This window comes from Zonotrichia albicollis, chromosome 17 (genome assembly GCF_047830755.1).
Source record: "Zonotrichia albicollis isolate bZonAlb1 chromosome 17, bZonAlb1.hap1, whole genome shotgun sequence".
NCBI classification, from domain to species: domain Eukaryota; kingdom Metazoa; phylum Chordata; class Aves; order Passeriformes; family Passerellidae; genus Zonotrichia; species Zonotrichia albicollis.
Window position 1 is genome coordinate 3,636,472 of NC_133835.1, and position 27,726 is coordinate 3,664,197.

At 49.3% G+C, this 27,726-nt stretch overlaps 1 protein-coding gene across 2 annotated transcripts in view; it reads right to left on the reverse strand.

Annotated features, from left to right (window-relative positions):
• Nucleotides 1–26,532, reverse strand: part of TOX2 (TOX high mobility group box family member 2) — a 174,494-nt gene extending 147,962 nt beyond the window's left edge. Inside the window, exon 1 of one of the 2 annotated variants that reach the window (XM_074553938.1) lies at nucleotides 25,717–26,522. In XM_074553938.1, coding sequence (XP_074410039.1) covers nucleotides 25,717–26,256 — 540 coding nt within the window. In that variant the 5' untranslated portion in view covers nucleotides 26,257–26,522. Of the gene's footprint in view, nucleotides 1–25,716 lie in introns of both variants that reach the window. The other variant, XM_074553937.1, reaches the window with a different exon arrangement.
• Nucleotides 26,533–27,726: the final 1,194 nt, after the last annotated feature.

Sequence of the window (27,726 nt, forward strand, 5' to 3'; positions counted from 1 at the left end):
AGAAAAAACAAAGATACCCCAACCCTTGAACCACAGGTGTTCAAGGCCAGATTGGATGGTCTCCAAGCAGCCTGGTCTCATGGAAGGTGCCCATGGCAGGGGGTTGGCCTAGATGACCTTTAAAGGCCCCTTCCAAGCCCAACCATTGATTCTATGATGCAGTGCACATCCTGCACCTTGCTGGGGTGGGATCCTGCACAGGGCCTTATTTAGTGGCAATAATCCCTCCTGTCTCTGTGCCTTTGTGAGGGTCCCCAGGACGAGGTGAGAGATGAGAATTTGACTCCATGTTTTCAGAAAGCTGATATATTATATTATATTATATTATATTATATTATATTATATTATATTATATTATATTATATTATATTATATTATATTATATTATATTATATTATATTATATTATATTATATTATATTATATTATATTATTATCATATTATAATGCTATACTAAAGAATAGAGAAAGGATACTTATAGAAGATTTAACAAGATACTAATGAAAAACTTGTGACTTGCCAGAGCCTTAACACAGCTGGCTGTGATTGGCCATTAAGTTAAAACAATTCATATGGAACCAATCATCCACGGAACTAATATCATATCCTATCATATCATATCATAAATATATAGCCTTCTAAGAACATGGAGTCAGATTCATTCCTTCCTGCCACAGGGGACCCCAGATAATCCCAGACCAGCTCATGCAGCCAATCCCCAAAGCCAGGAGCAGAGCCCAGAGCAGCACACCCAGCTGCCTGCAGAGCCAAGGGTTAACAATCTTATCTGGGGTCACCAGAAGAAATTCCAAGTAAAACCCACAGCACACAGATTTCCTGCTTTCTAACCCAGTGCCCTATTTATACCTCTCTTTCTTCACAATGCCAGTGACAGCTTTTTCCTCACTCACAGGCATGTTTCCTGCTTTCTGAATTGTGACTTTCATTTGTAGCTCATTTCCATAACCTCCGAAATAGAGTTTCAGTGGAAGTGTTAAATGTACTGATAAATTCTTCATGAATCTTAAAGTTATTGGCAGAGAGAATGGGGGCAATTTACCCTGTACCAGTCAATTGAAAATTATATATTTCAAACCCCTCTAATGGAACGCAGTGAGGTTTAACTCTGACTGATAAAGGAACGAGGCCAATAACAGAGCCTATTTCCAAAATGCAAAGTCCCCAGTGTGGTGGCAAACAGGCTCATCAGTGCACAGTGACCTTCACAGCCTTCCATCTTCATCCCAGAGCACAGGGACAGGCTCTGTGATCACTCTGGGCAGGGCAGCACCCAAACAGCCCCTGGTGGTCACATCCCCATCCCTCTGGAGCTTCCACCCCTTCACTGCTCTCATCAGAATGCACCTCCAGTGCTGCACCCACCAGTGAAGCCCCCAGTGGGAGAAGGATGTGGAGGTGCTGGAATGAGTTCAGAGGAAGCCACAGAGATGCTCCAAGGGCTGGAGCCAGGCTGGGAGAGCTGGGGTGCTCACCTGTGTTGCAGACATCTTTTCATGAAACATCCTTTCCAAGATTTTACCTCCCGAGAAGCTGGGAGGCCTCAGGAACAAAATGTAAACATTGATTATCTGCTGCTGTGGAATGCAACAGGTGCATCTGTGATTGGCCCATGTGGTTGGTTGTAATTAATGGCCAATCACAGTCTGCTGGTTTGGACAGAGAGTCTGAGACAGAGCCTTTGTTATCATTCTTTTCTATTCTTAGCTTAGCTAGCCTTCTGATGAAACCTTCTCTTCTATTCTTTTAGTATACCTTTAATGTAATATATATCATAAAATAATAAATCAGCCTTCTGCAACATGGAGTCACATCACCGTCTCTTCCCTCATCCAGAAACCCCTGTGAACACGGTCACAACTGGAGAGGAGAAGGCTCCAGGGAGAGCTCAGAGCCCCTTGCAGGCCTAAAGGGGCTCCAGGAGAGCTGCAGAGCGAGTGGGGACAAGGGATGGAGGGACAGGACACAGGGAATGATCCCACTGCCAGAGGGCAGGGTTAGGTGGGATATTGGGAAGAAATTCCTGGCTGTGAGGGTGGGCAGGCCCTGGCACAGGGTGCCCAGAGCAGTTGTGGCTGCCCCTGGATCCCTGGCAGTGCCCAAGGCCAGGCTGGACAGGCAGGGTCACCTTCCACAACCTGGGCTAATGGAAAGTGTCCCTGCTCATGGCAGGGGTGGAACAAGGTGAGCCTTGAGGTCCTTTTGAACCCAACCCATTCTGTGAGTCTGTAATTCCTTTTGATCAGGCTGCACTTTGATTAACAAAGCATCTTCTGTGTGCTCTTTGCCAGGAGCATGGCATGGTCCAGCTGCTGCCACTGCTCTGGTCTCTCTATTTTAAAAAGCAAGAGAGAAAGAGGAAAAAAAAAAGAGAAAGAGAGAAAACCCAGTGTCATCTGATCCTTATCCCTGCCAGAGCAGGAGCATCTTCAAAACCACTGGCTGAACAAGTTGCACTAAATAATTAGGACACATGGGGGGACTAAAAGTAAAGAAAGACTGAAGCACAGATTTGCTGCAACGTTTCCACTTCACTGGAGTCAGAAACAAGACGCAAGGTGCCTGTTCTGGAAAAGCAGATGTGGCTGTGGCTGAACAAAACAGCATGGACAGGAGAACAGCAGGGAAAGAAAACCCACAAAAGCCATGGTGTCTTCTGTGGGAGTCCAAAGGTCAGACATGCAGAGAGCAAAGCCAGGGGTGCAGCTGCCTTGCAGGAGAGCTGGGGGTGCTGTGGGGTGTCAGGGCTCTGCCTGAGCTGTGGGGAAGGGAAGGAAAGAAGCTTCCAGGTAGGAAAACCCATCAGCCTGCAGCCCTCAGCAGGGAAGAGAACAAACCACGGACTGAGGTGTTTGAAATGAGACCAAGATGCCAGAGCATCCTTTGGGACCAGCCCAGGGCAGGCTGAGAGCCCTGAGGGGATTGTGCCTCCCCCTCCATCACCCTGAGCCTGGAGGCTCGTTCAGAATCACCCTGGGACAGGGACAACAAAAGCCACAAGCACCAGGTCCCTGTGACCAGGAGAGGTGACACTGTGACACGTCCCTGTCACAGAGCAAGGGCACAGACCCTGCTGCAGGCACCTGCCTGTCCCCATCCTTCTAGAAACCTTCAGAGGTGACAAACCCAACACACTTTCCACAGCCAGGTGTCACTGAGCCCAAACCAGACTTAATTCCAAAACTGAGCTAAAATCATGGCTGTGGAACAGAGGGATGGGGGAACAGGACAAGGCAACAGCCACCTGACCCCAGCAGAGCTGCTCCCAGCTCCTACAGAAACACACACAGCTCCCTGCCCCATATAAAATATTTGTGCATCCTACATAATTTAGAATCCTATTAAATAACTTGACTCCCCTATTTTTCATAGCAGCAAATTCCATGAATTTTGCATGGAATAAAAATTTAGCAATCATAGCAGTTGCTAATTTCTGTGCTGTGCTCAGAGCAGCCTTTCACTTCCCTGTAATGATTTTTAAACATTATCCTGCTGTTTCCTTTTTTCTATGCCTGGCATTGAAGAGCTCTGCGAACTATTTGAATTGCTCTGCTCTGAAAAAAAAAATCCTGTAGGGGAGGAAAAATTAAATTCAATCATCACTCTACCCTCTGTGAACTGTGAAAGTCTTGGGAACATGAAAAGGTGCTTTGGAAAGGATGTTAAGCATTCAAAAGATTAGACAGCAATGTGCAATTAAATGTGTTCCACAACCCTTTGTCAGAGTATCCAAAACCTTACTTCTGCATGAACTTCAAATCCTCCCACTGGGAGCTTGTTCAAGTGGTTTACTTTAAACCTGTACTTTAGATATTCCATACCTTTCACTTTTATAATTCTTCAGCATATGCTAACACTGGCAGAGTTAATAGTAAGTGACTAATTTTAAACCCTGTGATTACTGGAGCTGATTTATATAGTAGCTTCACTTCACAATGCTGCGAATCAGGCACGCAGTAATTGCCAAGTTCAATTTTAGCTCTGTCACACTGAAGCATTAGTTTTTATGCCTCAGCTGTTGCCTCCTCCATGCTATAGAGGTAAGTTGATAATGCAGTAGGTTTTGCTGTTAAATATCATAATATTGTGATACCCAGTGTCAGATTCTTGCAAGCTTTGTGAGCTATGCATCATCTATTAACTAAATACTTTTATTAAGGGAATGGTTTGAAAAGGCTCCTATTCTAATTTAGCTCAGAGCACTGAATACTGGAAAGGGGGTGGGGGGATGCCATGATTTAATTCAGCACCAAAAGAGAGAGAAGCACTCATCATCATCATCCTCATCATCATCATCAAGGGGCTGTGATGGGGAATGTGAAGGGATTAAACTAAAACCAATGAACACAAACCTTCCAGCTGAGGCTCCTCACCCTCAGCTCAGGCTGGCACTTGTAGTGCCAGGAGCTGTTTCACTGCTCAGAACCAGGAGCTCTGGGGCTGAGGGTCCATGTCCAACAGCAAGAGGCCAAAGAATGGACATCCCAGGGAATCTTGACCAAAGAATGGACACCCTAGGGAAAGCTTCCTTGCCATGCCTGTGGATGCTGCTGGAGGGCTCATGGAGCCTGCTGGGACCAGCAGAGAGGAAAAGATCATGGGGACACCAGAGAAACTTTGCTAAACAGAGATGGGGCTCCACAGCTGCAATCGCATGAGGAATGAGGCTGTGCTGCTGCTGCCTGGCAGCCAACACACACAGCTGGGCATTACCAGTAATCCCTTAATAGCACTTAAATCCACCCATCTCGTGGGCTTCGTGCTAGAAGATTTTCTTCGGTTGTTATTGTTGGGTTTTTTTCATTATTAAAGCCTTCTCATATCAAATTTACAAATGTGGTAAATTAGAACTGCTTTTCTTCCCATTCACACTTTCCTTGGTGCTCGGGATCAATGAAGGTGGGAAGCTGGAGACCCAAAGTGTCAGAGAAGGCTTTAAGGACCAGACCCAGGCCTGGGGATGGATCTGGGGCACAGGAGTGAGGGCTCTGCTCTGCTCCATGGTTGATCTTTGCAGTTCTTTGTCTGGGAAGGGCACAATGCATCACAAGAGTCTCTCTGCCCAGCCAGGTCCTTGCTCTTGTGACAAACTGCACTGATTTAACCCCTTCCTCCCCTCCACAGCTCCCCCATCCCCAGGCAGATGCAGAGACACCAATCCAAGCCAACACCCAGGTCTGGCCCCTGTGGGGCTCCAGGGAGCCTCCTCTGATCCACCACTCAGCAGTCACTTGGCCACTCTGGGGAAATTCCCTTTATCAGCACCTCCCTTCTCTCCTAAACCATGTTTTGTGGGCACAGGGCAGCTGTGCAACCCATGATCTTCACTGACAACATGGATCCCAGTCCAGCTCTGAAATTCAGTGCTGGGAACGCAGCAAAACCCATGGGGACAGTGGTGACCACTCCAGTGGCAACTTCTGTGACCGTGTTCACAGGGGTCTGAGGATGAGGGAAGAGACGAGGATCTGACTCCATGTTTCAGAAGGATTGATTTATTATTTTATGATATGTATTATATTAAAACTATACTAAAATAATAGAAGAAAGGATTTCATCAGAAGGCTAGGTAAGAATAGAAAAAGAAAGAATGATAACAAAGGTTTGTGGCTTGGCTCTCTGTCTGAGCCAGCTGTGATTGGCCATTAATTAGAAACAACCACATGAGACCAATCACAGATGCACCTGTTGCATTCCACAGCAGGAGATAATCATTGTTTACATTTTGTTCTTGAGGCCTCTCAGCTTCTCAGGAGGAAAAATCCTAAGGAAAGGATTTTTCAGAACATATCATGGCTACACCTCTCCATTAATCCTCTCACCACTGGAGCAGGGCAAGAGCCTGAAAACGGGTAAGTTCCTCTTTTGCTATTTTTTCCCCCCAGTTTTCCAATAGGAACAGAGCCAGACAAGATGCTGAACAGGGAGCATCCTGGAGAGCTAGAGCTCCATTCCATCGTGGCTCAGAGCAGTGTCCAAGCCTCCCACAGCACAGGCAGCACCCTCATCCCTGCAGCCCTTCATGTGGGAAGGTGGCACGCCTCACACACAGAGAAAGAGGAAGGAAAAATGTGGGAATTCTGCCAAGTGTGTGGTCACTGGGAGGAAGGAATAGGATTGCTGAATTTTTCAGCTTTGTTGATTTGGGTGAAACCAAAGCCACGTGCCTCAGCACGCTCCAGGAACCCACTGCACAAATTAATCAACCACAGTGCCCAGGGATTCTGAGGTGGAATTGACTCTTTGATGTCTGAAGTCGCATTTTTGGCAGCCCACCAGGGATGTCTGACCAGTGCCATTTGTTTCAGAGCCTCTCCCAAGGTCAGTGCTGCAAACCACTGGTGGCTGCAGCAGCCCCTGGGTGACACAATTGATGGCATGGATGTTCCCAGAGGTCTTTTGGAGCTAGAGCTGAGCTTAAACCACATTTCTCACCTGCATCACCCCTGTGCTTTCCTGTGCTTATCTAATGATTGCCCAGAGTGCAAACTCCCCATCACAGCAGAGGGAGAGGCCACATTTCTGTAATCCCACCAAGCCGATGGCTTGCAAGGACAGGGATTTCCGTGGCAGCAGGACAGGGAGGAGCAGGCTGGTGGCAGACCCCTCTCCCAGCACACAGGGCAGGGCCCTGCCCTGTTCTGGGGTACCATGTGTCACACTCACTGCTAATGCAGAACCAGTCTTTGCAGAACCCATATTTTTCAGCTTCTTCTGAAAAATAACCCTGGAGAGAAATTCCCTGGAAGCAGCATGATTTCTGTCCCCTACACCCCCACATATCCACACACTTTGTCCACCTTAGCTATAATTTTTAGCAGCCATCCTTTCTTAGGTGCCCAGCAGGACATTTTTCAGCTGTGGCCTAAAAACTCTGCTGGCCACACATCATTGCCAGGGAGGTTGGCATCCTCTGGGCACATCCTTGCCAGGAAAAAGGTTTGGGTTGGAAAGGACCTTAAGCCCATCTAGGACCTTAAAAGGACCTTAAAGGACCTCAAAGCCCCTCCAGTTTCACTCCTCTACCATGGGCAGGGACCTTCCACTATCCCAGGTTGCTCCAAGCCACAACTTGGCCTTGAACATGCCCATGGATGGGGCACCCACACCTTCTCTGAGCAGCCCCTGCCAGTGTTTTACTGTAGGAAATGGATTTGTAGAAAAATTATAAGATCTGTAACTCATTTGTATGAATTATAACATCTGTATTGTGTGAATTGTAAGATCTGTATTGTCTCGCTCTTGACATAAGACTGAAAATAGAATAAAAGTTTTTTAAATGCCTCTCAGTTGCCCCATCTCTGGGTCAGAAAAGGGCATAATCTGGCATTTTGCTGCCATTGTAACAACCAAAAATCCCTTATATCCAGTTTAATTTCACCCTCTTTTAGTTTAAAACACTCACCCCTTGTCCTGTAGCAACGGGCCCTGCCTAAAAAGTTTGTCCCCGTCTTTACTGACCCCTTTAAGAACTGAACATGCAAGAGCAGGAGCTTGCACAGCATTTTATCCCCCAAATTCATGGCTTCACACCAGCCATGAGCTCTGTTTTGCTTTGGAACAGGAAAGGGGCATTGCCACAGCCAACACTGGGACAGAGCTGCAGAGCCCAGAGCTGCCCCAGCAGCACATCCCACCAGCTCTGCACAGAAAACACCTCCTGCTCTAATCCCTCCTGCATATCAGAGTCATCCCCACCCACATTTTATAATTTCTAGATTGTGGGATTCATATTTTCTGAAAAATCCCTTTGCCCAGGATTTTGCTCCTGGGAAGCCGAGAAGCCTCAGAGAAAAAGGAAAACAATAATAATCTGATTTGCTTCTCCTGTGTTTTGCTGCTTTGGAATGTGGTTGGAGATTGTTTACCAACAGGTGATTGTTTCATTGTTTTCATGTGAATTGTTTTGACTTATTGGCCAATCAGGATCAGGCTGTATCAAGACTCTGGAAGCAGTAATGGGTTTTCATTATTATCTTTTTAACCTTCTGTCTGTATCCTTTCTGTATTCTTTAGTATAGCTTAGTTTAGTATTCTTTAATACAATACAGTATTATAAAATAATAAATTAACCTTCTGAGAACATGGAGTCAGATTCATCATTCCTCCCTGCTATGAGGGACCCTGTAAATACAATAGTAGATAACAAACTGAATGCAACATTCAGCTTAAAATAAAAAAAAAAATAAAAGCATTGACACCTTTGCACAGAGAGATCTTGCTTCTCTTTCTAATGCATTTAGCTGCTTTTTATGAAAGCATCCTCATTATTTTCTGTGAAAAGAGGCAAGCAGGTGGTCCTGATTTCATGTGTCATGTGTCCCCTACCACGCTGTTATGTGACTAAACTGAACGCTGAGGTCTGAGCAGCTGCTTGCAGTGGGCATAGGGACAGCAGAGCCCCCAGATGCTGTGCTCCTAATTCCTGCTGTGTCACACAGACTCATCCCAGAATGGATTGGGTTGGAAGGAACGTAAAACTCATCTCATCTCACCTCCTGCCATGGCAGGGACACCTTCCACTGTCCCAGGGTGCTCCAATCCCCACCCAGCCTGGCCTTGGGCACTGCCAGGGATCCAGGGGCAGCCACATCCTTGGGAACTGCTGGAAATCCAAACTGTGCTGAGGTTCCAGCAGCCTCAGCTCACAGCCTGTGTGTGCATCTGCAGCTCTGGGAGCCGCCTCTGGTGCTCGTGAAAGGCAACTCACACACTCCAGAGCTGCTCCTGCAATTCCTGGCACACCCAGCACCACCAGTGAGCACTTTCCTTCTGCTTCCCATTTTCCCATCACAGTTAGGAAAAAAAGAACACCAAGAAATCCCCCAAACTGCAAGTGTTTGTTGGTGTTCAGATGAGAAAATTAAAGATATTTCAGCAAAGTCTGTTTACTCACGTGCTGACATGTGGAGAAGCTTTATTTAAAGCACTGAAAAGCTTTTTGGCCCCCTCTTCATGCTGCCCAGTGCCCCCAGTTTCAGCTGTAAGGTGAAACCAGTTTGTTGGGGTGAGTGCTGCATCACTGGGTGAGTGAAGGGAGGAGGGAAGACGAGGAGCATGAAGAATTACATCAAGAACTGGCCCCCAGAGGCCTCTGTGATGCACATCCCCACATCACACTGGCAGCTCCCAGCATCCAGCCCCACTGGGGTTTATTTGCTCCAGAGCTGGAATTCATTTTGCACTCAACTAATGCAAGCCCAAAGTGCTTTCAAACAATACTCCTCTAATAGAGACATTACAAAAGCCATTATTTTCCTGTTTAGAGGCAAACTAAGCAAATACAAAGGTAACTTTATTTTAAACAGACTACCAGCATCACAAACAATGGATACCAAATATTCTTTTCCAATACACAAGGAATTTAAGGCTCATTTTTGCTCATCCTGAAGGAGTCAAGAATACCAGCTTGGCAAACACCAGCTTGTGCAGCAACACGATTAAGAAATTGTAAAACACTTCCCTCCAAATCCTCTTCCTTAATGAGAGTTAAGAAAGGTCTGTTTAATAATACATTTAATTTCAAGCTCTCTTTCCACCTACTTTCTAGAAAAGCATACATTCCAATGACACAGTGCAAAAAAAAAAATCATTTGAAATTATTTCTAAATTGTTTCCAGTTATGTTCTTGAAAGCATTCCCAGTTGTCTGTGACATTCTCAGGCTTCCTACCCACCCCAGCAGCATCCTTAAGGGCTGGGAGGGGGCTGTGTTTGCTGCTATCACTGCATAAATCCAAAGCAGCTCACAGGATTTGCTGCACAGGGATCAAGCCTGATCCTGGTGTCCTCCCTGCCACAGCTCTGCTTGCTCAGACCATCCCTGATTTCACAGAGCCTGCAGCTCCAGGTCACACTCAGCAGCAGCCACCTGGAACCTTCACCTGTACCCAGGAGGTTTCTAAATGTCAGTTTTGCTGGGCAGCGCAGGGAGACCTGCAAAGCTGCTCTCTGTTGTTCTAGGACATGAAATAAAATTATGTGGACACTGGATTCTCCAAGGTAAAAAAGAGGGAAAGTTTAATTTTGACTTTAACATTTATAGATTTCTAAAAGTAACAGTGGATTGGAGGATGACAGTGCCACCTCTCCAATGACACTGGACAAACCAACAGTCCATCAAATTTCTCTTCTTCTATAAAAGAATGCAAAACAATGAGTTATTTACATAAAGTACATTAAAAAGTTCATTATAAAAATGTAAACATCAAAAGTCTTAAAAAAAACTTTAAAAACTTAAAAATCTTTAAAAAGCAGGGTGACAGCTTTCCCAAAGTTACCACGTGCAGGGAAACTGAGAGCTGAGCTGGGCACAGGGTGGATGGAATGCTGAGGTGACCAAGCCATGCCCTCTGGAATGAGCAGTCTCAGGGGAAGGCTCCACACAGGACAGCAGTGGGAGCTTTCCACCAAAACCACCCAAGTGGTTCTGCACAGGACTTCTCCACCTGTGCCTTGTAAAGGATGCCACGGGCAGTGCAGAGCTCTGGCAGCAATGCCCTGCCCTGGTTTATAAAGCTCCTCCAGGCTGAAGGCTCCACACTGCACTCCTGCCCTGCCAGCAGACCTTCCTGCATCTCAGAGACTTCATCTGACCATGGACAGCACAGAGCAGTGAGGATTGTTCCTCCCAGCACCAGGAGAGTCGCTCAGGGCTGATGCTGAGCCTTGCTCCAAGTATGTCCTTGGAAGTAGAATCCTCTTCTGCAGCCCCAGCAGCACACCCAGCACAGGCTGCTGCTGCTGCCAGTCCCAGCTCTGCTCCCCAGCCCAAAGGGCAGCACTGCAGGTCCCAGTGCTCCTCTGTGTTCCAGACTGCAATGCAAGATGTTTTCAATTACCATCTGTATGGCAGATTATCTTTTGTCAAGTGGGCAGTTTGCCTTATCTCTCTCTTTGAGTGACCACAATCACTCCTCCCTCGGGAAGGGGACACCTGCTGATAACAGCTATTGAATGTCCCTGCATGGCTGATAAGAACTACAGCGTCCCATTGGGAGATGTCAGCCCAGAGGGAGGAGCCAAGCATTCCTACCTGGATATAATCTGGAGGTTCTGGAACACCAGCACAGCTTCTGCACTGGATTCCCCAGAGGAACAGCAGCTGCCTCTCCCACTGCATCTTCAGAGGAAGAGACTGCACCTTTCTACAGGATCCCTGCTCCAGCAGAACCAGCCCTGACACTGCAGGAGGGCTGAGCCACAATTCCAATGGGACTGCTGCCAACAGCCTGACCCACAGGGTGTCAGGTTGGGTTCTGACTCTGGCAGTGTTGTTTTGGTTTACTGCATTGTTTATTTTATCTTTTTATTTTCTTCCCTATTAAATAACTGTTATTTCCTGTTCCCATATTTTTGCCTGAGAGCCCCCTAATTTAAAATTTATAGCAATTCGGAGGGGTGGGGAGGGTTTACATTCTCCATTTCAGGGGAGGCTCCTGCTTTCCTTAGCAGACACCTGGCTTTCCAAACCAAGACACTCTGAGGACCATCTTCTGGATGCTGGGACACCTGGCAGGAACACCCTCTGGAGTCCCACCATCCCTGCTCCCGCGCTGTAGGATGCATGGAGGACCAGAAGGTCCAAGAGCTGATGGAGGCTGCCAGAACATCCTGTTTACCTCCACCACAGAACCCAAACTGTGCCACAACACCAGGACAGCTTTGGCTGGATGAAACCCCTGAGCCCCAGTCCACAGCTGTGTCCATTCCATGCCATCCCTAGTTTGAGAAATGGCATTTTTTGAGTCCCACATGAAAACAGTGGCCTCCACAGGCTGGTTGGTTGCTGCAGAACATCTCACAGCTGTGCTGCACTGCAGCTGGAGCTTCAGGCCAGACTCCCCCAGCCAAGGAGCCAGCCTGGGCATCCTCTAATTCTGTGGCAGTGAGGATTAACTGGACGCTGCATCAGTTGTAGATGCACAGCAATCTTAAGCCTTCATCAGCCTTACAAAGGCTAATTCATTATCCTTTGTGCTCCAAAAACAAGCTCTGCCTTCATTTACACCTTCACTGGCTCAAAGGGGGCTTCACAGGTAAAACCTGGACAAATTTTATCAATGAGTTCAAATCTTGAGCTAAATCACAAGGAGGAATGGATTTACCCTAATCCCCTCAAAACATTCATCAACATCACCTGCCAGCTCAGCAGGATTTAATCTCTTTTTAATCTCTCAAAAGCAGTGGAGTGGATGGGGAAGAGGTTGGGCACACAGCAATGGTGGATCTCTCTCTATTTTTTTTCTTTCTTGAGTGAATCCCGGCTGCCAAATCACACAAAGCAGCACTGGGAAATTCATTAGGATTTTGTTAATGTCACTTTCCAGGTAAATAACTGGTTTGGACAGAACCACACCTGGCTGAGGAGAAGAGGTGCCCACCCAACAGCCTTGGAGGAACACAGTGTCTCCATGAAGATGCTCCAGGAACTCCAATCCTACCAGCAAGCACAGACACTGCTCAGGCAGGCTCAGCTCTGGACTGAGGGCAGGGGTAGGGTGGAGATGCACCAAGGGTAGCAGAATCCTCCCACAGCATCCGCCAACACCGCTACAAAAAACGCAAAATGTGCCCAAAACGCAGCTTTGCTCCATGAGTACCTGTTCTGTGGTGATTTCAGGGTTTACCCCAGAACTTCGGATCCCTCCCTGATAATTCCCTCCCTGATGTGGAATTATCCCTCTCCTTTCCCCTCCCAGCACTGTCTGTCAGTCCTGGCATTCAGAAGGGCATCGAGTGATTGGCAGATTCACAGGATGCTCTCTACCTCTGGGGGGCTTTGGGCCATCCAGGTGTCCTTTGTCCCTTTGTCCCTCCCTCCTGTCCCTGCTTGGTGGCTCCCTGCCCCTTCCCTGCCCCTCTCCCCGGGGTTAAAGGAGCAGCAACCACGGGCTCAGGGAGTTCTGTTGGAGCTGGTGCTGCATTCAGAGGCCTGTGGGCCAGAATAAAGCTCTGCATCCAAACCCTCCATCAGAACCAACTCCTTTCCTTCACCATCGCCTTAAAGCTCCTCTGCCAGAGGGAAACCTGAGGAGCAGCCCCTGTTATGGGGGGAAGCTCCCTCCCAGCATCACCAGAGCTCCTGCAGGCCTGGACTTGGCTCCACGGGCCCAGTGCAGCACCCAGCCAGGCAAAGGTGTCTGTGGGGTGAAACACCACACACCCAGCCAGCCAAAACTGTCTGTGGGGTGAAACACCACACACCCAGCCACCAAAAGTGTCTGTGGGGTGAAACACCACACACCCAGCCAGCCAAAAGTGTCTGTTGGGTTAAACACCATTTGGTTCAGCACCAAGGGCCAGACAAGCTCAGGCACATCCCGAAGAATATATTGGTATATTCCAATAGGTACTGCACCCACAAACAGCACCAGGGTGCTGTTTGTGGGTGCAGTACCTATTGGAATACACCAATATATTCTTCCTGCCCTCACTAAAGCTGTGACAGCTGGCTCAGCAGCCCAGGGACCCCTGGCACAGCACAGGCCTGGTGGCAGCAGAGCCAGAGCGGGGGCGAATCCCAGGCAGTGCCTCTGGGAGCCCCCGATGGGAGCTGGGAGTGTTAGCGTGAGATTCGAGGTTTACATAACACCAGCGAGAGCTTTTGGCAGGAACAATTGGTATTAGCAAGGAAAAGGAAGCATCAGGAACAGCCGGCAGAGCAAAGAGACACCTCTCGCAGCAGCCCTCGGGCTAGGAAGAAAATAAATAACAAATGCAAAAGAAGCAACACTTGGACAGCAGAGAGGGAGAGGGGAAGCCTCCACAGAGGGAAACTAAGCATGAATCGTGGCTGAGACCAGCAGGGAATTAAACTTTTTGTTGTCACCTCTTTCCCAGCCCTGAGGGACAGAGCTTTGTGCTTCATCAAGTCACTCCAGTCATGCCCTGCCATGCTCAGTCATGACCAGGAGAAAGCTGAGCCTCAAGGGGCTCCAGGGCTGTGAGGGGTGAGCAGCTCCCACTAACTCTGAGCTCAGAGGAGTCCAGGCAGGGTCCCAAAAGCATGGAGCTCAGTAGCCAACCCACCCTGCAGAGCCTGGCTCCATCACTGCACCCAGCAATGCACCACACTCTGAAACCCAAAGTTCAGCTCCTGGCCTGACATGGGACAGCCCCAAGAATCCCAAACCAAATCCAGAAAGAGCCCCAGAGAAGACTGGATTGCCCACCAGCCTCATGAGTGGTTCCATAATGGCCAAAGGGATGAGTTTCATGTGGCCCAGTTTGCCCTTGACCTACTCTATGTCCCACACTGCCACCAGAGATTGAGGGAATCCTAAAGGTGGGAAACACCTCCAAGATCACAAAGTCCAAGCACCAACTCAGCACTGCCAAGGCCAGCATTAAACCACGTCCCCAGGCACCACATCTCTGTGATTTAGAGCAGCACAGCAGCCACCAGCCCTATCTCACAGCTCCTAAGGACCATGGCCTGGTGTCTCAGTGATGAGAAGAGCCCCAGCAGCTCTCCAGGAGCCTGTGGGTGCTGCAGCCTCCCTGCTGTATGTGTGCTAAGCCTGTTCTCCAGACCTTTCTGTGCCAAGCAGAGCATCCCTTCCAAGCTGGCACCGTCCCCATGCTCAAGGCACGATGACAGTGACACAAGCTCCAGCCCCACATCCAGCACCAGGCTCTTCCTGCCTCTCAGCCAGCCAAGATTTCCAGCTCTGGTGGCAAATGAGAAGCTCCAGTTGAGCTTCAGAACATCCTAAGACAATTCCTCAAAACAAGAGGATGTTAAAATCCACATTTCCCCAAGAATTCAGCAGTGCTTTCCTGGAAATGGGAACTACCTGTGGCTTCACGTGCAGCTTCTGGATAGCAGGACTAAAAATCAAACTTATCAGGAAAATTTTCTTTATAAACTTGGATTTGCCTGTGATACAGGGATCCTGGTTTAGAATCCAATTTGGGTTGGAAGGAACCTTAAAGATCATCTCCCTGCCATGGACAGCACAGGAAGGTGAAGGAGTGGGAAAAGAGGATGGTAATTTTGTGCAAGGCTGCCCTTGATTCCAGCTCTTTGCTTATTTCCTCTCCAACTGGCACACTGTGACCTTTCCAGGCAAAAAATAAAATTTAAAAAAATATAATAAATAAAGGAATAATATTAATGCATGCAGGGAAAGGATGCCAGAGTCAGCTCTAGAGCCTGCAGTCCAGATCCCTGCTCCCAGGACATATTCTAAATCTCAGTCAATACCACATGTTTTCCAAAGAACGAAGCATTTCACATTTTATTAATTCTAACTAAAGCCCTTTTTATTGCAAACTTTCTATTTAGCATTTGATTGCAGCCACCACCACTGAGACTCTCACTGTATTAGAGCAGAAAATCTATTGATATTTTTCTTTCCTGCCATCTCAATCCCAGAAGGTGCTATTGAAATTAGTTCAAATACACTTTCAGAGGTCCCTTCCAGCCAGAACTACTTTATGATTTTTAACATGTATTTGTTTCTTTGGTGCTCTCACACAAATTTGGTACCCCATTTCCACAGGTGATTGAAGCTCCATGTTGTTATTCCCATCAGGATTTGGCCTCTCCTAAAAAAAAGCCAAATATGCCAAACAATTCACTTAAAGACCTGCAAGTTTATGAAGCTAAAAAGACCATTTCAATACTTTTCACAACTCTTAAATGGAAAACCCAACTTATTAGAGTGTTCAAAAACCCACCATTCTGGTCTGATTTAAATCAAATGGTTAAATACTCCACATGTTTGGCACAGCCAGAACTATCTGCTTTGCAAACAGATGGCCACCCACTATTAATTTGCAACCTTGACACAGAAATGCAGGTTGTCAATTAATTAAAAAACAAATGCCAACAGTCTTCAGTTCACATTATGACCTGCAACCTTCCCTCTTTATCTTAAATGAAGGAAAAAATAGATATATAAAGCTACCACCTACTAATGCAAACTCTTGGCATGGAATAAATGCTGGTCTCAGCTTGAACAGATTTATCAAGTTGAAACCACAGTGTCACCAACATCCGTCTGGGGTAGAGAGCCCAGACCATAATTCCAGTGTCAGTCCCTAAATATCCCTGGATTGAAGGCTGACCTCACTGTCTGGCTGCAGGGCTGGACCCACGGTGCTTGCTGGAAAGGTTTTTTCTTCCAGGGCTGTTTGATCTTCAATCAACAATGCTTATCAGTGCTAAAGTCTGCCAGCCATTCCCAAAAGTTTGATATTTTTAACAGCACATTCTTCTTCTCCTTTGAATGCTATTTAGAGACAAGATAATGTGGCAGGGGAAAAGTTGCCTCCCTGGGTTGAGCATGAACAAACAGAGCAGGATCTGATGGGGGGGAACATTTTCCATTGCTACAAGCCCCAGTTTCTGTTCTTTATGTTCCCCCCTCCCAGGATTTCTGCTTTTTCTTCTTTATGTGATATTCTAATGCTTTTTTGGGCCATTGCATAAGCTGAAATAAACCAATATCATTCAGCTAGAATTCACTAAGGTTTTCATACATTTCATTTCCATGCTGTCAAACTTTCTCTTCTTTTTGTTGAGGACTCCAGGGTACACTGTCCCTTTGCTGACAGTAGGGACAACGGATCTAATTCCCTAAAAATACATCATTCTTCCACTGCAGGCACAATGTTCTGAGATGGCTCAGTGTGTAAAACCTCTCTGTTCAAAGAGGCACCCAAGAAAACTAAGAAACAAGGAATGGGAAAGAAACAGGGAATTGTTATTTATTGACAAAAAAGAAATAGTAAAGGTTAGGGTTTAGTAACTGTAAGTGATGCAACAAAATCACAGAATGGTTTGGGTCGGATCTCATGCCATGGGCAGGGACACCTCCCACTGTCCCAGAGTGCTCCAAGCCCTGTCCAGCCTGGCCTTGGGTACTGCCAGGGATCCAGGGGCAGCCACAGCTGCTCTGGGCACCCTGTGCCAGGGCCTGCCCATCCTCACAGGGAGGAATTCCTTCCCAATCTCCCACTGTGGCAGTGGGAGCCATTCCCTGTGTCCTGTCCCTCCATCCCCTGTCCCCAGTCCCTCTCCAGCTCTCCCGGAGCCCCTGTAGGCCCAGGAAGGGGCTCTGAGCTCTCCCTGGATCCTTCTCCTCTCCAGGTGAGCACCCCCAGCTCTCCCAGCCTGGCTCAGAGCAGAGGGGCTCCAGCCCTTGGAGGGTCTCCATGGCCTCCTCTGGGCTCACTCCAACAGCTCCAGGTCCTTCTCATGCTGGGGGCCTTCAGCCATCCACCCTGTGCCCTCCCAGCACCACAGAAGTCCCTGGGAGCACCTTCCCCTCTGCATAAAGGAGAGGTGAGGGTGGAATAAAGGGATGGAATCAAACAGCTCCTCCTTGGCCAAGGGTTTGCTCTCAGGGGAGGAGGGAGCTCAGCCTGCACTGCTGGAACAGGGCTGAGCTCCACCAGCTCCACACATAAGGCCAAGCTCTCCATGACAATCTCCTCCCCTTCCCAGCATCACCCTTCACACTAAAACTGTTGCATTTGAGGGTTTTCAAAAGGCTTGAGAACTCCTAAAGAGCCTGCACAGCCCTACCACCTTCCCAGGGACAGGGAGATGCTCAGGAATAAACACTTGGTGAACCTGGCTGGACAGGTGGAACTTCCTTCATGGGTATGAATGTGGAGATCCACATCTTTGGAAGAGAGAAGCCTTTCAGATATCCCAGGCTCTGCTTGCACTTCTCCACGGGCCTGGATCTCCTGCAATGGATACTCAGTGCTCAGGGTGGCTCAAATTATTCCTAAAATAACCCCCACATGTTTGGGGGGTCCTGAAATGAGCTGGAGAGGGAGAGCTTGGCCAGTTCCCGGAGCGGATAAAAGGCAGAGCCATGACACAGCTCTTATCTCTCAAGCTTGGCCACTGGCAAGAGCAGAGATGGAGAGGAAGGGGATTGTTTTTTCTAAAGTGGAGGGGAAAAGCACCATGCACATGCAGGCAGCTGGGAAGAAAGGGGATGGAGCCTCCCTGAGGAGCCCAGATGGGGATGGAAACTCTGACTCACCAGCAGGTTTTGTGGGAAGAGAAACCTGGTGATATGATCCAGCTCATCTGATAAAAAAGGGCTCCTTGCCCTAGGAATGGAACAGGATCCATGGGGCTGTGGGGAAAACACGGCCTGGGTGACAGTGACCAGAGGGGCATGTGCCTGGGCTCGTGCTCCACCTCCCCTGAGCACCACAGTGCTGCCCCAGACCTGCTCCTCCAGGCTGGGGGCTCTGCTGGGGAAGATGATGCTCGTTGGGAATGGGGAGAAGAGGCTCAGAGCAGAGTGCAGCAAGTTCTGCCACCTGGTCCTAAAATGTCACCCCCCTTTCCCATCAGCTGCTAAGTCATGAGATCCTTAGAAACCCAGGAAAAAAAGGCAGCATGACAGCAAGGGGCTGAGCCCTCAATCCAACAGAATAAATTAAATCTTCTACATTTTAAACGCTGGCAAAACTCTCCTGTGCCCAGGTCCTGCTCAGAATTAGAGGTGAAGGAGCTGCCTGGGACCAAGGCTGGGCTGATCTCTGCAGATCAGGCTCCTCTGAAGCCACGTGCAGCGACCAACACAGCCCAACAATCTCCCCACAAGAGCAATTCCTGGCTCAGGCCCCGTTTAACACTTCCCTCCCAGCTCCCTCCGCCACGGAGCCGAGCTGCAATCTCACAGTCGTCAGGAAGAGATTTAATTATATCTGCAGAGGTCAAGCAATCCATGCAAAGGATGGGGGAGGCGGGGAGAGGTTCTGTGGCACAAGGCAGAGATTCTGCCTGCAGCACCACGGCAGCCAGGGCCATTTTTCAGGGAAGAAATGGCATCCATCAGAACAAAACCTCCACAGGGAAACAATAGGAAAAGGTGGGGGGGAAGGTAGATAATTAAGATATTTAAATCTGGTCATACAGCTGTAAAATTAGGTGATTTAATGCTGTTTTCTATCTTTTCTTATTATTATTATTATTATTTTTTAAAGAGTGGTGTGATCAGTGCTTGTTTCAGTAAGTTTTGCTGAGAGATTTCTTCCTGTTGAAGCTGAGCTGTGCATCCCCAATTACTATAATTATATATAATATATCATATATAATGCATAATATAATTTCTATCATATATTAGATAATAGATAATTTATGTACACCATAGAATATCGTATATGCCATCTATAATTTATGTGTAATATTATAGAACATACATTATGCATTATTTAATTATATTACAGCGAGTGTAAAATCACAAAGGTGGAACATTAGAGCTCAAACCTCCAATTAGGAATTAATAGTTTGAAAGCTCTAATCACACTAACACTTCAGCCTGACTTGAGGAATACTGAATAAGATCTCAAGAGGAGGCAGAGGTGCTGTTACATGACAGTTCAGACAGAAGCCTCGCACTCACCGGATGGAAAATTGTCAGGAAAAACACATTAGCAACACAATAACTTATTTTTAATGTGGAGCTGTTAGGAAAACACAATTATATGCTTCATTTATACTGCCAGATATAACCCAACTTATGGTAAAAGCATTTAGAGCTCATTTTGTAAAAAAAAAAACAACAGAGGAGTACAAAGGTAATAGGGGAAAATTGCACCTCGAGGGGAAAATGCTCCCCCTCCCAGTGGGGCCAGTGTGTGGTGGTGGAGCATCCTCACCTCCTGCTCCTTGTAGCCAGCAGGAAGGAGATGCAAAGCGAAGGCAGCATGAAAACAGATTTTTCTGCAAATGCTGCAGGAAGATCACAATGTTAGCAGCGACCCCCAGGAAAGGAGCTGGCAGCGCCCGTCCTTATGAGGAGGAGAAGCTGGAAGAGTTCTGCAGGGTTCCAGGGGCTCTCCCACTGCCCTGGCACCAGGATCAGCCATGCACCCTCCAAAATATTGGGTGCTCTGGTCTGCACAAAAAAATACAGGTTATTAACAGAATGTTTTCTCTGTTATAGATGCACAAACTCATCCTGGTGCCCGTTGCAGGGATTTCCTCTGCAGTTAGGGTGGTGTGACACCCACACCTCTGGGACACCGATTCAAGGGACAATCATGGATTTGAAGAATCATAAATAAATCAGAGAAACTTGCACAGTTTTGATCCTGAATTTTTTGTTTCTTGATGTCTCCTCTGCTACAAGGACTTGCACGGACAAGGTCCTTGACAAGGTTATTCAGAAGCAGCCCAAACAAACATGTTGTTACACACAAGTCAGACTGTTCTTCCAAACATCTCCCATTGTTCCCAAAACAACCAGATTAAAGCCTCCCCTCCGTGCATGCAGAGAGAACAACATTTTCGATGAATGAATGGACATTCATTATTTAGCTCCCAATCCCTGACTTAAAGCCCAAGGCAAAAAAAAAAATGGAGCTTCAAACACTTTCTGCTGTGCAACCCATCAAAGACCACTCTGGAGAAGGCAAGGTTGTCCCACTGAGTAACTCAACCACTTCTCAGAGGAGCCCTTGCCCATATTCAGGGCCTAAATGAAAAAAAAAATTAAAAAATCTACATTTGCAAATCAACAGGAGCTGCCTGCCAAATGAGAATGAAATGGGCCCCGAATTAAAAATCTGCTGGACTTTGTTCTGCATCCAAAATCCTCCATCTCCAAAGAAAGATTTATGCTACTTCAAAACAGAGTTGGCTTCAGAAGTAGGAAGGGAAAGAATGTATTTTATCTTCCAGAATGGCAAAGCAGTGCTGGAACAAGGAAAAAGGGACCATGTTTATCACTGCAATGTACAATTTATTGTAAAAATCAAAACAGAACATTTCACAGAAATGTATTTGCTACATCAGCTCGGGCTCGTACCAGTTCAGATCCCATTTCTAAAGGGTTCTTAAAAGAAGAGAACATTGGTTGCAGACTAATACCCATCAGATAACTAGCAGATATTAATGTGTATTGGTAAAATAGCTTTTGTCAACTTATCAGCCCAAAAGGCAAGAAAGAGGCTCTGTTTGGAGAGGCAAAGCCACAGAATCCTACAAGGAAAATTTGGGAAAAGGTTTGATGGTGTTGATGAATCCTACAGAAATCCTGCAGGGTTAATAAGAGAGCCCCCAGCATGGGGGTTCCCAAGGACCACAGGCACTCCCAGGGTCTCACAGCAGTGTGGATTTGGTATTCCCAGGCTGAGTTCTCCTCATCATCCTCATCATCAATCCCCATCAATTCCACTGGCTGGAAATTGGGCATCGTGCTAACCCAGATTGACCATTGTAACACCAGAAGCAAGCAGGCAGAATTTCTATTTAAATTTATTTCTGTAGGAAGAATAGAGATGATAATTCACTCCCCAAAGATGCCCCTGGGGAGCAGGATCACTCCTCCTGCATCCCTGCACACCCTGCATGAAAGAGCTCAGGGTATCGTGCTCTGGCAGGATTCCTCTCACAGGCCTCCCTTGCCAAGGCAATTTTGCTTGGGCTGAGAAGGAAAATCTCCCTCCTGAGCTTCATGGACCCACACACACAATTTAGGATCTAGAAGAAAACCCTTCCGTGCTGCTGTGTCAGCCAGCACACCAGATCCTGTCACTAAAGCTCTGCTAAGAGCAGAACGAGCCTCGCTCTTACTAAAATGCACATTTTTTACCGTGCTGTGGTTTACTTATTGTGAAATAGAGCTGCAGAATCTCCCTAGAGCTGAAAGGGGAAAATCTCCACATTTTCTCAAAGCAATTGGAGGGTGGAGGGACCAACACCCCCTTAGGTGGTGCAGGAACACGCTGCTCTCCCCAAAACACCAGCACTACACATGGGCAGCTCAGAGCCCTGTGAAAGCTTTCCTGGCAAGCAGGCAGGAAGGAGGATGCAGCAGGAACCAGGAAAATGGCCAAAGGGGACAGGAAAAGGGGTTTAGACCTAAGTTTAAACAAGGAATCCAAACCAGAGGTGTTTCCTTTAGCAGTGCTCAGGTGGCTGATGACAGGGATGGGTGTCACAGGTTGGATGAGGGCTCCTCACACTTTGAGCTGAACCTCCCCAGTCCCTCGTGGACACTGTGCAGACACCAGAGGTGTTCCTGCTGTCCCAGTGGTGGAGCAGGTCCTGGATCCAGCCCACAGGATGGGGGGCTGTACTCCACGGTGGGAAATGCTCATTGCAGTTTGTTCTCTCATCACCTTGGGCTGAGCACTCTGCAGCCCTAAAAATCCTGTCAAGGAGCATCAGGCTGTGAGCAGCAGGAAGTCTGGGGCTGGCTCCTCTCCCCAACTGCCATGGCAGGCTGCTCCATGCAGGATCACCAGTAACAGGGGCTGGTTTACACAGGGAGCCCCTTTCCCCAGCTTTGATGCCACCAGTACTCCTGATCCATTAGAACGGCTCACCAAACACAGTCAGCAGCAAAATGGGCTCCTTCTCACCCTGCCTGATGGGGCAGGAAGGCTCTCATTATCCACCTGCGAGTGTCCAGCCCCTCACCACCTTCTCCATCCCTGCCAGTGGCCAGCCCTTCCAGGGAAAACAGGGATGCTGTGGAAGCAGTTAAAGGAAGGGTGCAAATTTCCCCCTTCTGGGGAGGCCTGGGCTGAGCACACACTCCCATTTCATTATCCCTCTAAACATCCCTTGTCCTTTCAGAAATGGAAATGCTGATGTGCAGTAGGCCCCTGCATAGCTGCAAAGAGGAATTGTGGCTGACTGCAGCGTGCAGGCGAGATTGGAGACCTCCTGGTAACAATATCATGTCCAGTAAGTGCACAAAACAATTCCATTAACATTTCAGGCTGCTCTGGGCTAAGGCATCTCTGCCGTGCTCCCAGCGAGTTATTTATGCACAATGACACTGCACAGCCCAGCTTTGCTGCCTCCCCCTCAAGAAATAAATAAATAAAGGGGGGAAAAAACCCAAACCAAACAAAAATACCCTAAACAAAACAAGCCTTTTAAATCACAGGGCTTTAGAGCATGTCCGTGAACTCAGCGAAGCAGTAGGACAGCAAAGAGCCTGTAAGTGCTCCTTGCTCAGGTCCTTCCCAGAGATGGATTTTATCCAGGATATCTGCACGCCATAGTGGAAGAATTCTGATTTTTCCAGTCCACCCTACGCTCCTCTGCAGATTTTTTTAAGTGGAAATGCTTTGAGGCAGACACTGTCACAGCCTAGCCCTGGGCTGAGCCACCAGCACCAGCCAGGAGCTCTGGGGTTGGGATTTGGTCAGGAGCGATGGGGTTGGGATTTGGCCAGGAGTGATGGGGTTGGGGTTCTGGAGTTTCCCAGAGACTCCCATGTGGCTCCAGGAAGCAGGAGAACCCTTGCTCCATGGCAGAGAACATGAGAACATGAGAACAGCATGCTGCAGGTGATGCTCGGCCGGATCCCAGCCCGGAGTTCTCCGAAGGAAAAGCAGCAGTGCCAGCTCCTCCTGCCCCTCTCCGGGCCACGCTTTGGTGCTGAAGTTACAGCTGCTACACCTGCAGCCTGCCAGGGAAACTGAGTCAGCCCATTCCATCCCTGCCTTCATCCCAGCCACATGCCACCGACAAACGTGCACGGCTGTGCATAAGCAAATGTCATTTGATAACTCAGAAAAGAAAAGAAGGGGGGGGATGGAAAAAGCACCCAGCAAAGGGTAAGTCACTTCCTTTCTTCTGCCGCTGCCTTCAGATGCTCGCTAGCAGTGACAACAGCAGCATCTGGTGGCAGTGGTCAGTACCTGGGGCGCTCCTCTCCGCTGTCCCATCCGCCCAGGGCAGGACCAGCAGCAGCAGCAGCGCCCATCGCACCCGCTGGCCTCGCTGCACCCCCAGAGGAGGCGATTCCCGCAGCCCCGGAGCCGCGGATCAATGGCCAGCGTCTAATCCGGGACTAATCTCAGGGATTCAGGCCACGGATGAGCTGAGGACGAGGGGCCCCGCGCCCCAAGGCTCGGGGGGACGCGGGCACCGCGCAGCCCCAAGGCTGGCAGGCCACCAGCCCCAGCGCGGCACCAGCCCCAGCTCCCGCACAAAACACCGCAAGGCAAAGCGAATCGTGTTGGCATCCAACAACTTCTGGGTAAAAGCGAGTTCCGAAAGCCAGAAGGGTTTGGGGGCAGCCGCAGTTGCCAGTGGCTTACACGATCCGAGGTTTCTGCTCTCGCACACGACGGGCGGGTGTTCCAGCAGGACAAATGTCCTGCTCCCAGGTGATCCGGCTCTCGTCAGTATTTTAAGAGCTTATTTAGTGTTTTAAGAGCAACGGCAATGATAATAAAACACTTTGAAGGCAGCAGATACAGGCACAGTACGCAGATAGAGGCGAAAACAACGAAAGTTGTTTCCTTTCAGTATAATCCGGCATCTCAAAATAAACGAGAACTATTCGGTTTGCTACGACTTAATAAAAAGAGATAAATAACCCACTGACAGAAAAACAGTTAAATACATCTCTTGATACATTAAGATTAATTTGCCGCGTCTGGGAAGCCGCACACATTTCCCTCCGCTTGTGTTTTAGGAGTTTGATCCCAAAGTATCACAACAGTGAGGTGAGCCGAGAGCATCCTGAGCTGCTGTACCGACGCAGGAGAGCATTTTCTCCTTTTATTAACTTTTTTCGACGCAATTACCCGAATTTGGCCCGGAAGGCAGCAAGGATTACATCTGGGATGATCCCCTTCCCTCCAAAGAGATCTGGATCCCAGGGCTTTGTAGCTGAAACATCAGCGCTGTTTACCCACAGCGAGCAAGGCAGAAAACTCCTTATCCCTGAAGTAGCATCTATCCCCTTCGCTTGGCTTTCTGCAGGATGAGGGAAATTTCCTAGAGCACCTCCGCGCTCTCAAATATCCCCTGCGCATCCCTCTCCCGTTACAAGTGCAGGCTGCTTCGCCTCGCAGCTGCAGCGAGCAGGGGAAATGTGAGTGATGGAGGCTTCCCCGCCGTGCTGGGGATCTGGGGGCACACGAACACCCCAGCCCGGAGCTGGGTGTCCCCTCGGCGGCCACGGGTGAGGGATGGAGGCGAGGGACGGGGCCGGACCCCGCTAGGGAGGAGCCGCGACCCGGCCCGGCGGTTCCGCGGCTCGTGAAGAAGGTGCAAAACAACAACACGGCCAGGAACAACAGGAAAAAAGTACCCGACAACAACCGCAACAACAACCCCCCAGCACCGCACATCGCTCCGGGCCGAGCGCTCCTGGAGCGGGGCGGAGGAGGTTAAACCAAGCCCGCACGGACACACGGACACCGCACGGACACACGGACACTGCGTTCCGCTCCCGGAGCAGCGGAGGTTAAACCAGCCCCGCACGGACACACGGACACCGCACTCCGCTCCCGGAGCGGAACAGAGGAGGTTAAATCAAGCCCGCATGGACACACGGACACATGGACACTGCGTTCCGCTCCCGGAGCGGAGGAGGTTAAACCAGCCCCGCACGGACACACGGACACCGCACGGACACCCCGGAGAGGAGGAGGTTAAACCAAGCCCGCACGGACACACGGACACCGCACGGACACACGGACACCGCACGGACACACGGACACGGCGCTCCGCTCCCGGCCCGCCCCGCCGAGCATTACCCGGGCTCGGGCTCCCCCCACCCGCTGCGGGCGGCCCGGGCACCCGACGGCTCCCCCCGCTCCGCTTCCAGACCACTTTCAAAATTCCCTCCCGCAGCACCGGCGCCGCCGCCACTTTCCTTCCCTGTCCCCGTCCCCGTCCCCGTCCCTGTCCCCGCGGAGCCGCGCGGGACGCGCCGATCCCGGGCTCCCCCCTTGCCGCCGGTACCTTGTTGCAGTGATAATAATCCAGCGGGCCCAGGCAAGTGGGGTCCGCGCCGGGCAGCGAGCCCACGGCGGGCGGGGCGGAGGGGTAGAACCGAACGTCCATGCCGGGGCTGCGGGCGGCGGCAGGCGGGGGCTCCAGCGGGCATGGACCCGGCTGCGGCGGCGGCGGTGCCTGTGGCGCGGGGAGAGGGCGGGGAGAGGGCGGGCGGGGGGGCGGCGGCGGCCCCGGCCCGCCCCGCTCCGCACCGCCCCGCGCCGGGGCCGCTATTGTTCGCGGCGGGGCCGGGCGGCTCCTCCAGCGCCGGGGGCTCGGGCACGGCGGGCAGCGCCGCTGGAGGAGCCCCGAGCGCTGCTCAGCCCCCATCCCCGCTGAGGGGAAGGCTGACACAGCCGCCCGCCGGTTCTCCTGCCCGCTGGGGACTCTGCCGTGCCCCACAGCCCGCTCCTGATACGGGACGATGCTCAGCAGCTTCGTTTCCCTCCGCTCCTGGTGCCCACCCGCTGATGAAGGATGCTGTCCAGCGCGCTGATGCACCCTCATAGGGACCCCAAAGCGGTGCCCCGTTTAGAAGCCCTAACTGCGCCCTGTTTCTCTCCCAGCCTGGAGAGAACAGCCAGGCTCAACTCCTGCACCTGGCATTGCCTTCCTGCTCCCCAGGGCACCCCCATTGTCCCCCCACACATCCCATCCGTGTATTTTTATAATTCCCGCGGCTCGAAGGCAGCTCCATCCATGACCATCCCCCTGCGGCCCCCACGGGCCGGGATGTTCAGGGCACAGCGCATGGAAAACCCAAAGGTGTCCGAGGGGAGGGAGGATGCTCGGAGGTGAGCAGGATGGGCGGGCAGGGATCCCCCTCTCTCCCTCCCTCCCTTCCCCGCTCTCTCCCGCTCCCTTCCAACAGATCCCTGTGGAAAAGCAGCCCATGGGAGAGAATAATATGTACAGAGTGGTTTTGCTGCACGTTATCCCATCCCCAAGCAGGGGGAAACGCTTCAAAGTTGCAACAACCGGTCCACAGGCTGGCAAAGAGCTGGGACAGGGTGGTGGAGTCAGTTTGCTGGCAAATCTCCAAGAGAAATTGCCTGGGGTTTTTTTATTTTCTTAGAAAAAAACCCTTCTGACTGACTCTGAAGGTTTATTTCCAACATGCACCCTTCAGGACTCTCTGGAGCTGGAAAGCTGAGCTAAATAAATGCTGAGTTCTTCCTCCAGTGTCTTTCCTTGTAAGAGTGGGGCCAATTCCTGCCAAATTCCGGGAGCAGGAGGCGGGCTGGGGTTTCGAGGGAATGCCAGCTCCAGGAATCAAGTGATTATGTAAAAATCGCAGCTCTCATTTAAATTAAAAACAAGATTTCAGCTGTCGTGGTCGTGGAAAAAATTGATTTAAGGATAAAAATTGACTTGGGCACAAAAACTACTTCACATTTATTATTATTTTTCAAACTATGATTTTTTTTTCTGGAGAATCAGCATCGATCCTTTTGCATTTAGCAGCAAAGCAGGTTGGCTTCAGGAGTTCTCCACAAGGGAAGCTGCTCCAAGGGCTCCCGGTCAGAGGCATAATAGAGATGTCTAATATTTTGCATTAAAACTTTGAATATCTGAGCTCCACTGATCTGTGCCCTTCCTGATTTACACACCCCCTGAAAGGACTGGTTTTCCTGTCTCCCTGTTTCAGCAAATACTGAACTGACATGTCACATTATTAGAGCTTCATTATTTTTGTAAAACCTTCCCAAGTAGAGTGACTGGTATATTACGAAGTATAAATAATTAAAATAATAGAGATGTCAAAATAATGGAACAAAGTGTATTTTATGATGCATTATTCTGGCTTGTTTATCCACAAAGTCAGTATTTAGTAAGCAGCCTCTGAGTCATTAGCAAGGTTTGACTGTATTATTATCTTTATTAATTATCATAATTATATTTCTTATATTGTGGAGTCATTGCTAGTGGCTTTGCAGTTAAGGTGGAATTGACTTTCCCACTAAAAGCAGGATTTAA